At 41.6% G+C, this 12,593-nt stretch overlaps 1 protein-coding gene across 1 annotated transcript; it reads left to right on the forward strand.

Moving 5' to 3' along the window:
- Positions 1 to 5,785: 5,785 nt before the first annotated feature.
- On the forward strand, positions 5,786 to 10,640 carry fetub (fetuin B). The gene is made up of 7 exons (XM_029674438.2): positions 5,786 to 6,066; positions 6,510 to 6,623; positions 7,201 to 7,288; positions 7,720 to 7,886; positions 8,121 to 8,234; positions 8,499 to 8,585; positions 9,340 to 10,640. The coding sequence occupies exons 1-7, from the start codon at positions 5,863 to 5,865 to the stop codon at positions 10,075 to 10,077; spliced, it is 1,512 nt and encodes a 503-aa protein (XP_029530298.1). The 5' UTR covers positions 5,786 to 5,862; the 3' UTR covers positions 10,078 to 10,640.
- The last annotated feature ends 1,953 nt before the right edge of the window (positions 10,641 to 12,593 follow it).

Genomic DNA, 12,593 nt, shown 5'->3' on the forward strand with positions numbered 1-12,593 from the left:
CATTATGAACAGGATTAGACTACATCAGTTACTGGATTAGTAAACAATATGAACAGGATTAGACTACATCAGTTACTGGGTAAACAATATGAACAGGATTAGACTACATCTGTTACTGGGTAAACAATATGAACAGGATTAGACTACATCAGTTACTGGGTAAACAATATGAACAGGATTAGACTACATCAGTTACTGGGTAAACAATATGAACAGGATTAGACTACATCTGTTACTGGGTAAACAATATGAACAGGATTAGACTACATCAGTTACTGGGTAAACAATATGAACAGGATTAGACTACATCAGTTACTGGGTAAACAATATGAACAGGATTAGACTACATCAGTTACTGGGTAAACAATATGAACAGGATTAGACTACATCAGTTACTGGGTAAACAATATGAACAGGATTAGACTACATCAGTTACTGGGTAAACAATATGAACAGGATTAGACTACATCAGTTACTGGGTAAACAATATGAACAGGATTAGACTACATCAGTTACTGGGTAAACAATATGAACAGATTAGACTACATCATTAGTAAACTGAACATCTGTTACTGGGATTAAACAATATGAACAGGATTAGACTACATCAGTAAACTGGGATTAAACAATATGAACAGGATTAGACTACATCTGTTACTGGGTAAACAATATGAACAGGATTAGACTACATCTGTTACTGGGTAAACAATATGAACAGGATTAGACTACATCTGTTACTGGGTAAACAATATGAACAGGATTAGACTACATCAGTTACTGGGTAAACAATATGAACAGGATTAGACTACATCAGTTACTGGGTAAACAATATGAACAGGATTAGACTACATCAGTTACTGGGTAAACAATATGAACAGGATTAGACTACATCAGTTACTGGGTAAACAATATGAACAGGATTAGACTACATCAGTTACTGGGTAAACAATATGAACAGGATTAGACTACATCAGTTACTGGGTAAACAATATGAACAGGATTAGACTACATCAGTTACTGGGTAAACAATATGAACAGGATTAGACTACATCAGTTACTGGGTAAACAATATGAACAGGATTAGACTACATCAGTTACTGGGTAAACAATATGAACAGGATTAGACGACATCAGTTACTGGGTAAACAATATGAACAGGATTAGACTACATCAGTTACTGGGTAAACAATATGAACAGGATTAGACTACATCAGTTACTGGGTAAACAATATGAACAGGATTAGACGACATCAGTTACTGGGTAAACAATATGAACAGGATTATACTACATCAGTTACTGGGTAAACAATATGAACAGGATTAGACTACATCTGTTACTGGGTAAACATTATGCCAAGCAGTAATATGCACTTGCTATTGATCCCCACAACTGGTGTATTTGATTTTTATAAGTAGCTAGGCAAGTTAACTGACTTATTTACAATGTCGGCCTACCGGGGAACAGTGGGTTAACTGCCTTGTTCAGGGGTAGAGCGACAGATTTTTACCTTGTCAGCTCGGGAGTTTGATCCAGCAACCTTACGGTTACTAGCCCCAACACTGTAACCACTAGGCTACCTGCAGCCCCACCGTCTGGGGTACTTGCTCATTAAGGGCCGGTTTCCCAGACACAGATAAAGCCTCTAAAATTGCCAGTGTATAAATCCCTACAGTAACTAGCGTACAATATGTTACATTTGATTCACACTTAATAAACAAATCGACCCATTAGAATGTGTTTGGTGACAACAATACTACAGAGTATATACATTACAGGCTATAACATCTACATAAATACATTAGCTATATTGTCGCAAGTAGGATATTTTATTTATTTATGTTATACATTTGGATCACATGTAATTAGATTATAAGGATACAGATGTATTTTCAGCTCTGAATAATCATCCACCCAAAACGGTAAACATGCATTGTTAATAAGTTAATAACCAATTATAGGTGGTGACATCAACCATTTATGAGCATGTGTAGTGCCTTTTGCTTCCAAAACAAACTGAAGAAGGTTGTCTCCCACAATGCTTTGGTTCCGACTTTTCAGTTGGCGAGGAGCAACAGCAGAAATGTCCAGTCCGACTGCAGTCGAAATTTCATGACCATTAATCACGTGATTTTTGTAAAGGTCATGCAGTCAACATGTTGTCGTTGCAACACACTTTGAAAGGCGGTGACCAACGTTGATCTACTTCTTGACAAGAGTGATCCGGTCTATTTCTTTTGTGAATATGCGCCAGAATTTTGCCAGCCACATGAAATCCGCACAGGGTTTGAGTTGTGTTCATATCTCTGCATCGAGTATGGCATTGGGTATGTGGCCCAACAGTGAAAGTGAAATGGGAGGACCACAACACAGACTCTTTAGTTTATCTTCTCTTATGTTTAAGTACAGCATTTAATAGTAGAGTATCTGAATGTAATTTGGGTACTAAAGCTGGTTTAATGCTGGTTTAGCTGGTTTAGCTGGTTTAATGCTGGTTTAGCTGGTTTAATGCTGGTTTAGCTGGTTTAATGCTGGTTTAGCTGGTTTAATGCTGGTTTAGCTGGTTTAATGCTGGTTTAGCTGGTTTAATGCTGGTTTAGCTGGTTTAATCCTGGTTTAGCTGGTTTAATGCTGGTTTAGCTGGTTTAATCCTGGTTTAGCTGGTTTAATGCTGGTTTAATGCTGGTTTAATGCTGGTTTAGCTGGTTTAGCTGGTTTAGCTGGTTTAGCTGGTTTAAGCTGGTTTAATGCTGGTTTAGCTGGTTTAATGCTGGTTTAATGCTGGTTTAATGCTGGTTTAATGCTGGTTTAGCTGGTTTAGCTGGTTTAAGCTGGTTTAGCTGGTTTAATGCTGGTTTGCTGGTTTAATGCTGGTTTAATGCTGGTTTAGCTGGTTTAGCTGGTTTAGCTGGTTTAATGCTGGTTTAGCTGGTTTAATGCTGGTTTAGCTGGTTTAATCCTGGTTTAGCTGGTTTAATGCTGGTTTAGCTGGTTTAATCTGGTTTAATGCTGGTTTAGCTGGTTTAGCTGGTTTAATGCTGGTTTAGCTGGTTTAATCCTGGTTTAGCTGGTTTAATGCTGGTTTAATGCTGGTTTAATGCTGGTTTAGCTGGTTTAGCTGGTTTAGCTGGTTTAATCCTGGTTTAGCTGGTTTAATGCTGGTTTAATGCTGGTTTAATGCTGGTTTAATGCTGGTTTAGCTGGTTTAGCTGGTTTAGCTGGTTTAGCTGGTTTAGCTGGTTTAATGCTGGTTTAATGCTGGTTTAATGCTGGTTTAGCTGGTTTAGCTGGTTTAGCTGGTTTAATGCTGGTTTAGCTGGTTTAATGCTGGTTTAGCTGGTTTAATCCTGGTTTAGCTGGTTTAATGCTGGTTTAGCTGGTTTAATGCTGGTTTAGCTGGTTTAATGCTGGTTTAGCTGGTTTAATCCTGGTTTAGCTGGTTTAATGCTGGTTTAATGCTGGTTTAATGCTGGTTTAGCTGGTTTAGCTGGTTTAGCTGGTTTAATCCTGGTTTAGCTGGTTTAATGCTGGTTTAATGCTGGTTTAATGCTGGTTTAATGCTGGTTTAGCTGGTTTAGCTGGTTTAGCTGGTTTAGCTGGTTTAATGCTGGTTTAATGCTGGTTTAATGCTGGTTTAGCTGGTTTAGCTGGTTTAGCTGGTTTAATATTGGTTTAGCTGGTTTAGCTGGTTTAATGCTGGTTTAATGCTGGTTTAATGCTGGTTTAGCTGGTTTAATGCTGGTTTAATGCTGGTTTAGCTGGTTTAATGCTGGTTTAATGCTGGTTTAGCTGGTTTAGCTGGTTTAGCTGGTTTAATATTGGTTTAGCTGGTTTAATGCTGGTTTAATGCTGGTTTAATGCTGGTTTAATGCTGGTTTAGCTGGTTTAATGCTGGTTTAGCTGGTTTAATGCTGGTTTAGCTGGTTTAATGCTGGTTTAGCTGGTTTAGCTGGTTTAATGCTGGTTTAATGCTGGTTTGGCTGGTTTAATGCTGGTTTAATGCTGGTTTAATGCTGGTTTAATGCTGGTTTAGCTGGTTTAATGCTGGTTTAATGCTGGTTTAATGCTGGTTTAATGCTGGTTTAGCTGGTTTAATGCTGGTTTAATGCTGGTTTAGCTGGTTTAATGCTGGTTTAATGCTGGTTTAGCTGGTTTAGCTGGTTTAGCTGGTTTAGCTGGTTTAATGCTGGTTTAATGCTGGTTTAGCTGGTTTAATGCTGGTTTAGCTGGTTTAATGCTGGTTTAGCTGGTTTAGCTGGTTTAGCTGGTTTAGCTGGTTTAATGCTGGTTTAATGCTGGTTTAGCTGGTTTAATGCTGGTTTACCTGGTTTAATGCTGGTTTAATGCTGGTTTAATGCTGGTTTATGCTGGTTTAATGCTGGTTTAGCTGGTTTAATGCTGGTTTAGCTGGTTTAATGCTGGTTTAGCTGGTTTAGCTGGTTTAGCTGGTTTAATGCTGGTTTAATGCTGGTTTAATGCTGGTTTAATGCTGGTTTAATGCTGGTTTAATGCTGGTTTAATGCTGGTTTAGCTGGTTTAGCTGGTTTAGCTGGTTTAGCTGGTTTAATGCTGGTTTAATGCTGGTTTAATGCTGGTTTAATGCTGGTTTCGCTGGTTTAATGCTGGTTTAGCTGGTTTAGCTGGTTTAATGCTGGTTTAGCTGGTTTAATGCTGGTTTAGCTGGTTTAATGCTGGTTTAGCTGGTTTAGCTGGTTTAGCTGGTTTAGCTGGTTTAATGCTGGTTTAATGCTGGTTTCGCTGGTTTAATGCTGGTTTAGCTGGTTTAATGCTGGTTTAATGCTGGTTTAATGCTGGTTTAGCTGGTTTAATGTAGCCCTACATAAGGTCTGTGTGGGAAGATGCTCCTAAAGCTGAATGTAACCATATATAGACTTTATATATATATATATATATAGGCTTATTCATTCACATGTCATGCATTCACTGTGACAACGTCATATTTGTATATTGTTTATTATACTATATTATGTAATAGATCATATGGGTTGGAAAGTGTTTTTTACTCCTACATAAATAAACTATTCCCAGTGAAAGACAAAGGTCGTAGCTTTAAAAAAAATGTTTAAATTAATTTAACCTTTATTTAACTAAGTCAGTTAAGAACAAATTCTTATTTACAATGGTGGCCTACCAAAAGGCCTCCTGCGGGGATAGGGGCTGGGATTAAAAATACAAATAAATTAAATGAAAATATAGGACAAAACACACATCATGACAAGATTTCTACGGGGATCATTTTTCACTAAGTAGTTTGGGAAAGGGAAGGATGTAGTGAACTACTTTTTCAAAGTAACTTTAGTTAAGTAAATAATATTTTTTAGCTATAGGGTAGCTATAGTGGAGCTTATCTTCTTCCAAGTATGAAGTACTGTAATTGGTAGCTTGGTCAGAGTAGCTTCCCCAAAACTGAGTAACACCCTGAAAAGGGACAATTCCAAGGACATTCCTGCTGGTGAAACCAAAAATCTGTTCACGTTTTTTGATACTTAACACTTAAAAGAGCATGATAAGACATTCCTGGTCACTGTTACCTATAGCTTCTGACAGGGCTGCGAGTTTCTGGGTAGATTACAATGGGACTGATAGGGGCCCTATGGGACTGATAGGGACCACATTCCTTGATAGGATCACAGAGGGCATCGTGGGGGGGGGTTAGGGGTCATGTTTACCTGGATCGGGGGTGGGACCCAGAACAGTGTTGTGAAGAGGGAGGGTGTGTGTGGGGGTGGAGGGGGTACATGGAGCTGTATATATAGCAGCCCTACTGAACCATCTCTCCTCACCTCACCTCACCAGCCCGTTCAGCGTGTGTGAGACAGCCAGCGGCCCATCGGTCCTCCATCATGATGAAGCAGTGTGCCTTGTTGTTGCTGGCGTGTGTGTATGCTCATGCCGCCCCCCTGGAAGCCAGCATGAAGCCCGGGTCGTGCCAGGACGCCGTGGCCCTGGGAGCTGCAGGACAGGCCCTCGATAAGATCAACAAGGACCGCACAGAGGGCTACGTGTTCGGTCTCCACCGCCTCAGTAACGTCAACCAGATGGAGCATGTGAGTTCTGTTGCTTCTATTTGTTTCACTGTAACTCTACAATGCGTGGTACTACGCTAAGTTAAAAAGAGGGGGAAATGATTTACTGTCCTAAAGAAGAGTCCTCTAAACATACTCTGTTTGTGAAATCAATGTCCTTCAATACGTTGTCCGTTTATCAGATTTTCACGCCGTGTTTAAATGGAGAAATTGAGGTCTAAAAAGTATCATAAAATACAATGTCGTCTGAGATAATTCTCTGTTTTATAGGTAGTGAAAAAGTGATATTACCGTTAAGACAGATGAGACAGATTCATACATTGTCAGCAAGGCCTTTTCTAAGAGCAGGGGGATTTGACTAGAATTTGAAGTTACTTCAAAGACGATTGTAGATGTACCAGCCACATGGGAATGAATGTTGACTCCAGTGTGCTGATTGGTCTGTATTTCTGTCTCTGTTTCAGGGGGAAACAGGGGTTGTGTTCTACCTGACCGTGGATGTGCTGGAGACTGACTGCCACGTGATCAGCAAGAAAAACGCAAAGGACTGTGAGGTCCCCAAGGCTGAAAACACACCGGTAAGAACCCGACACACATATACAAAACACACACACACACCAAACACACACACACACACCAAACACACACACATACACACACCAAACACACACCAAACACACACACACACATGCACACACACACACATGCACACACACACACACACACACACACACACACACACACACACCAAACACACCAACACACACCAAACACACCAAACACACACCCACACACACACCAAACACACACACACACTCACACACACACCAAACACACATACTCACACACACACCAAATACACACCAAACACACACACACAAACACACACACACACACACCAAACACACACTCACACACACACACAAACACTCACACACACACACCAAACACACACACACACACACACCAAACACTCACACACACACACCAAACACACACACACACCAAACACACACACACAGACACACAGACAAACATAATGTCTGTAGGATTACTGTATGTCTGAATATTGACTTTAGCCAGGGCCTTGGATCAAAATCGTCCCTCGTTGTTTAATCAGTTTTTTGTTGTTGTCTTGTACGTATTTACTCACAGGTCTACGGTCAATGCAAGGCTGTTATCTACATGAACAGAGTCCATAGAGTGGTTCGTCTGTACAACTACAACTGTGTGGTCAGACCAGGTAACAGTCCACGGCTGGGTCCTCTCCAAAACATTCATTACAGTGCTTCCCACTAAACCGCAGCACATTGCATCCATCCACCGTGTAGTAGTTGGGTGATGCACTGTCACGTGGTTTGTCATGTGGTTCTGATGACTCTGTGGGAGCGTTGATACATCGGAGTTTTACATATACTGAATACATGTTAAATGTAAATTCCTGCGTTTTAAAGCGTCTGCTAATTTTTTATATATTTTTTTACCTTTATTTAACTGGGCAAGTCAGTTAAGAACAAATTCTTATTTACAATGACGGCCTAGGAACAGTGCGTTAACTGCCTGTTCAGGGACAGAACGACAGATTTGTACCTTGTCAGCTCGGGGGTTTGAACCATGCTACATGTTTGACCAATGAAAGTGTCTTTGTAAACCTATTTGTATGTCCTGTCCCAGCGGCTGCGGCGAAAGTGGCTAAGCAGTGCCCGGACTGTCCCTCGGCCACGCAGAAGGACCACCCGGAGATCCTGAAGACGGCCACCCTGTCCATGGAGAAGTTCAACAAGGACAGCGGCTTGGCCAATCACTTCGCCATCCTCAACATCACCCGTGCGCGGACATCGGTCAGAACACAACACTACGCAACACAATTCCACTACAGCATAATACAAAACCAACACCACAACACAACACTACGCAACACAATTCCACTACAGCATAATACAAAACCAACACCACAACATAACAATTCAACAAAAAGATGAATCCACCTCACAGCAGCAAATGAACTGGTTTCATATTGTGGTGTAATAATCTTGTTGTCGTTACTCACTGACCTCTGTTGCTTGGTATTCCAGATGGGCATGGCAACCTTCTACTTTGCAGAGTTCACCATCCAGGAGACGACTTGTGCCAACACCACCGACCCTTCCGCAGCCTCCAAATGTCCTCTGATGGCCTGCGAGTTTGCAGTAAGTGAATGACAGTACCATTGATATTTTTGTCAAACAGCATAAACTATGTAGTAGCAGCATTATTACATCTGAATTATAGCTTAGATAGTGTTTAACATTGTAAAAACTGTAATAACTGTGTAATAACTATGTAATAACTATGTAATAACTATGTAATAACTATGTAATAACTATGTAATAACTATGTAATAACTATGTAATAACTATGTAATAACTATGTAAGAACCTGCATTTTAATTTCTCCCTGTCTCTTCTCTACAGCACAAAGGACACTGCAAGGGCTCCCACTCTCACGACATGGGAGGCCAGGAGTTTGTCACGGTCAACTGTGAGGTCTTTGAGAATGAGGTCAGGCACTCTCCACTCTCCTCTCTCCACTCTCCACTCTCCACTCTCCACTCTCCATTCTCCACTCTCCACTCTCCTCTCTCCATTCTCCACCCCCCACTCTCCACTCTCCACTCTCCATTCTCCACTCTCCATTCTCCACTATCCACTCTCCTCTCTCCTCTCTCCACTCTCCACTGTCCTCTCTCCACTCTCCTCTCTCCACCCTCCACTCTCCACTCTCCACTCTCCTCTCTCCACTCTCCACTCTCCACTCTCCTCTCTCCACTCTCCACTCTCCACTCTCCTCTCTCCATTCTCAACTCTCCACTCTACACTCTCCACTCTCCACTCTCCTCTCTCCACTCTCCACTCTCCACTCTCCACTCTCCATTTGAAACAAGGGTTGAAACGTAGTTTCAGGTGCATAGAGGAAAACTCTAGTAGCTGGCCTTCTTGTATGCTCCACAGTGTTCTTGTATGCTCCACAGTGTTCTTGTATGCTCCACAGTGTTCTTGTATGCTCCACAGTGTTCTTGTATGCTCCACAGTGTTCTTGAATGCTCCACAGTGTTCTTGTATGCTCCACAGTGTTCTTGTATGCTCCACAGTGTGTTTAATGGTTCAAACCACCATTTCAGTTATTAGGTCTTCATCTGGGTTTATATCTTTCGGTGTTAAATTACTAATGAGGTTACTGATCATGTGTATTGATTGATTGATTGATTGGTTGATGATGCTGTGTCTAATCCCCTGGTTGGTTGTTGTCCTGCAGAACTCAAAGAAGGAGAAGGCAGCTCACCTGTTGGGAGGAGAGACAGACCACAGCCACACCCTTCAGTCTGGAAAACACGGCAAAGACCACACCCATAATGCCTCCGGCGCTCACGACCACGCTCACGACCACGCTCACGACCACACCAAAGACCACAAACACGACGGTGCCCACGCCCATGATCATAAAGATGGTGCCCATGGTCACTCTCATGGCGATGGAGCTGCTGGCGGTCACGACCACGCTCATGACCACGGTCACGGTCACGACCACGCTCACGCCCACCACGCCAAGGCCCATAACCACAGCACTGACACCGGACCGCACCAGCATCACAACTACAAGCACGACGGCGAGGGCCACACTCACGAGCATGACCATGAGCTATCCTTGGATCACGACCACAAGCATGCTCACCTGCACGAGCACGAGCACCACCACCATCACCACGAGCACCCACACGGGACCGAGTCCTGCCACTCTCTCCAGGGAACCGTGACCGTCCTCCCCGCCCTGGGCCTGCCCATGACCCTGCCCTCCTTCCCTGAACAGCCTGTGGGTGAGAAGGGCGCCACTCTGCCCATGGTCCAAGACCCAAAGATCCCTGGGATGAGCCAGCCCACCATCCTGCCCTTCCCCACCACTGTGTCTGCTCAGTGCCCTGCTGAGGTCAAGGATGAGGACAACTTTGTGAAGGAGCTCTTTGCTGAGGACCCCCTCTTCAAAGCAGCTGCGTAACCAGTCCCTTGTCTCCATGGAGCTGAAACACAGAACTGATTATTCTCAATACCTACTAATGACCCACTGACACTGGCAAGAAGAACAAACAAGAGCACAAAGCTAGTTATGATGTTGTTCTTTGGAATTCACAGGGACAGGTTTCTGCATGTCAGATATTTAGCTACCTCTAAACCATTTTCACATTCACCTGTCTGCCTCTCTGTCTGTCTGTCTGTCTGTCTGTCTGTCTGTCTGTCTGTCTGTCTGTCTGTCTGTCTGTCTGTCTGTCTGTCTGTCTGTCTGTCTGTCTGTCTGTCTGTCTGTCTGCCTCTCTCTCTTTCTCTGTCTGTCTGCCTCTCTCTCTTTCTCTGTCTGTCTGCCTCTCTTTGCCTCTCTCTCTCTCTGTCTGTCTGTAAGCATTATGTTTGAGACCTGACTGTGTGTTCCTCAGAAAGAAAGGGATTGACAGCATTGTTTTGTATGTTTCTGATACTCTATCTTTGCCATGACGGAAGATAGTTTTTGAGGTGGGTGTTGTTCTTAGCCTCAAACAAATAAAATAAACATCACTAATGCATCAATAGACTCCTATTTTTCGTCAAAGAATACAAGATTAAAAGAAAACAAGCTTTATACCTAACAATACGAATCCACATCCAGACGCAACAGTATTGAGGATAAATGTTTCTATAAACCTGACCTCTACATGAAACCCCACACTCATAAAAACATAGTGACAGTAACATAGTGACGGTAACATAGTGACGGTAACATAGTGACGGTAACATAGTGACGGTAACATAGTGACGGTAACATAGTGAGAGTAACATAGTGACAGTAACATAGTGACAGTAACATAGTGAGAGTAACATAGTGACAGTAACATAGTGACAGTAACATAGTGAGAGTAACATAGTGACAGTAACATAGTGACAGTAACATAGTGAGAGTAACATAGTGACAGTAGCATAGTGACAGTAACATAGTGACAATAACATAGTGACAGTAACATAGTGACAGTAACATAGTGAGAGTAACATAGTGACAGTAACATAGTGACAGTAACATAGTGACAGTAACATAGTGACAGTAACATAGTGACAGTAACATAGTGACAGTAACATAGTGACAGTAACATAGTGAGAGTAACATAGTGACAGTAACATAGTGACAGTAACATAGTGACAGTAGCATAGTGACAGTAGCATAGTGACAGTAACATAGTGACAGTAACATAGTGAGAGTAACATAGTGACAGTAGCATAGTGACAGTAACATAGTGACAATAACATAGTGACAGTAACATAGTGACAGTAACATAGTGAGAGTAACATAGTGACAGTAACATAGTGACAGTAACATAGTGACAGTAACATAGTAACATAGTGAGTAACATAGTGACAGTAACATAGTGACAGTAACATAGTGACAGTAACATAGTGACAGTAACATAGTGACAGTAACATAGTGACAGTAACATAGTGACAGTAACATAGTGACAGTAACATAGTGACAGTAACATAGTGACAGTAACATAGTGAGAGTAACATAGTGACAGTAAGTAACATAGTGACAGACAGTGACAGTACATAGTGACATTAACATAGTGAGTAACATAGTGACAGTAACATAGTGAGAGTAACATAGTGAGAGTAACATAGTGACAGTAACATAGTGACAGTAACATAGTGACAGTAACATAGTGACAGTAAGAGTAACATAGTGAGAGTAACATAGTGACAGTAACATAGTGACAGTAACATAGTGACAGTAGCATAGTGACAGTAGCATAGTGACAGTAACATAGTGACAGTAACATAGTGAGAGTAACATAGTGACAGTAGCATAGTGACAGTAACATAGTGACAATAACATAGTGACAGTAACATAGTGACAGTAACATAGTGAGAGTAACATAGTGACAGTAACATAGTGACAGTAACATAGTGACAGTAACATAGTGAGAGTAACATAGTGACAGTAGCATAGTGACAGTAACATAGTGACAGTAACATAGTGAGAGTAACATAGTGACAGTAACATAGTGACAGTAACATAGTGACAGTAACATAGTGACAGTAGCATAGTGACAGTAACATAGTGACAGTAACATAGTGACAGTAACATAGTGACATTAACATAGTGAGAGTAACATAGTGACAGTAACATAGTGACAGTAACATAGTGACAGTAACATAGTGACAGTAACATAGTGACATAGTGAGAGTAACATAGTGACAGTAACATAGTGACAGTAACATAGTGAGAGTAACATAGTAACATAGTGACAGTAACATAGTGACAGTAGCATAGTGACAGTAGCATAGTGACAGTAACATAGTGACAGTAACATAGTGACAGTAACATAGTGACAGTAACATAGTGACAGTAACATAGTGACAGTAACATAGTGACAGTAACATAGTGACAGTAGCAGTGACAGTAGCATAGTGACAGTAACATAGTGACAGTAACATAGTGACAGTAACATAGTGACAATAACATAGTGACAGTAACATAGTGACAGTAACATA

This window comes from Oncorhynchus nerka, linkage group LG24 (genome assembly GCF_034236695.1).
Source record: "Oncorhynchus nerka isolate Pitt River linkage group LG24, Oner_Uvic_2.0, whole genome shotgun sequence".
NCBI lineage: Eukaryota > Metazoa > Chordata > Actinopteri > Salmoniformes > Salmonidae > Oncorhynchus > Oncorhynchus nerka.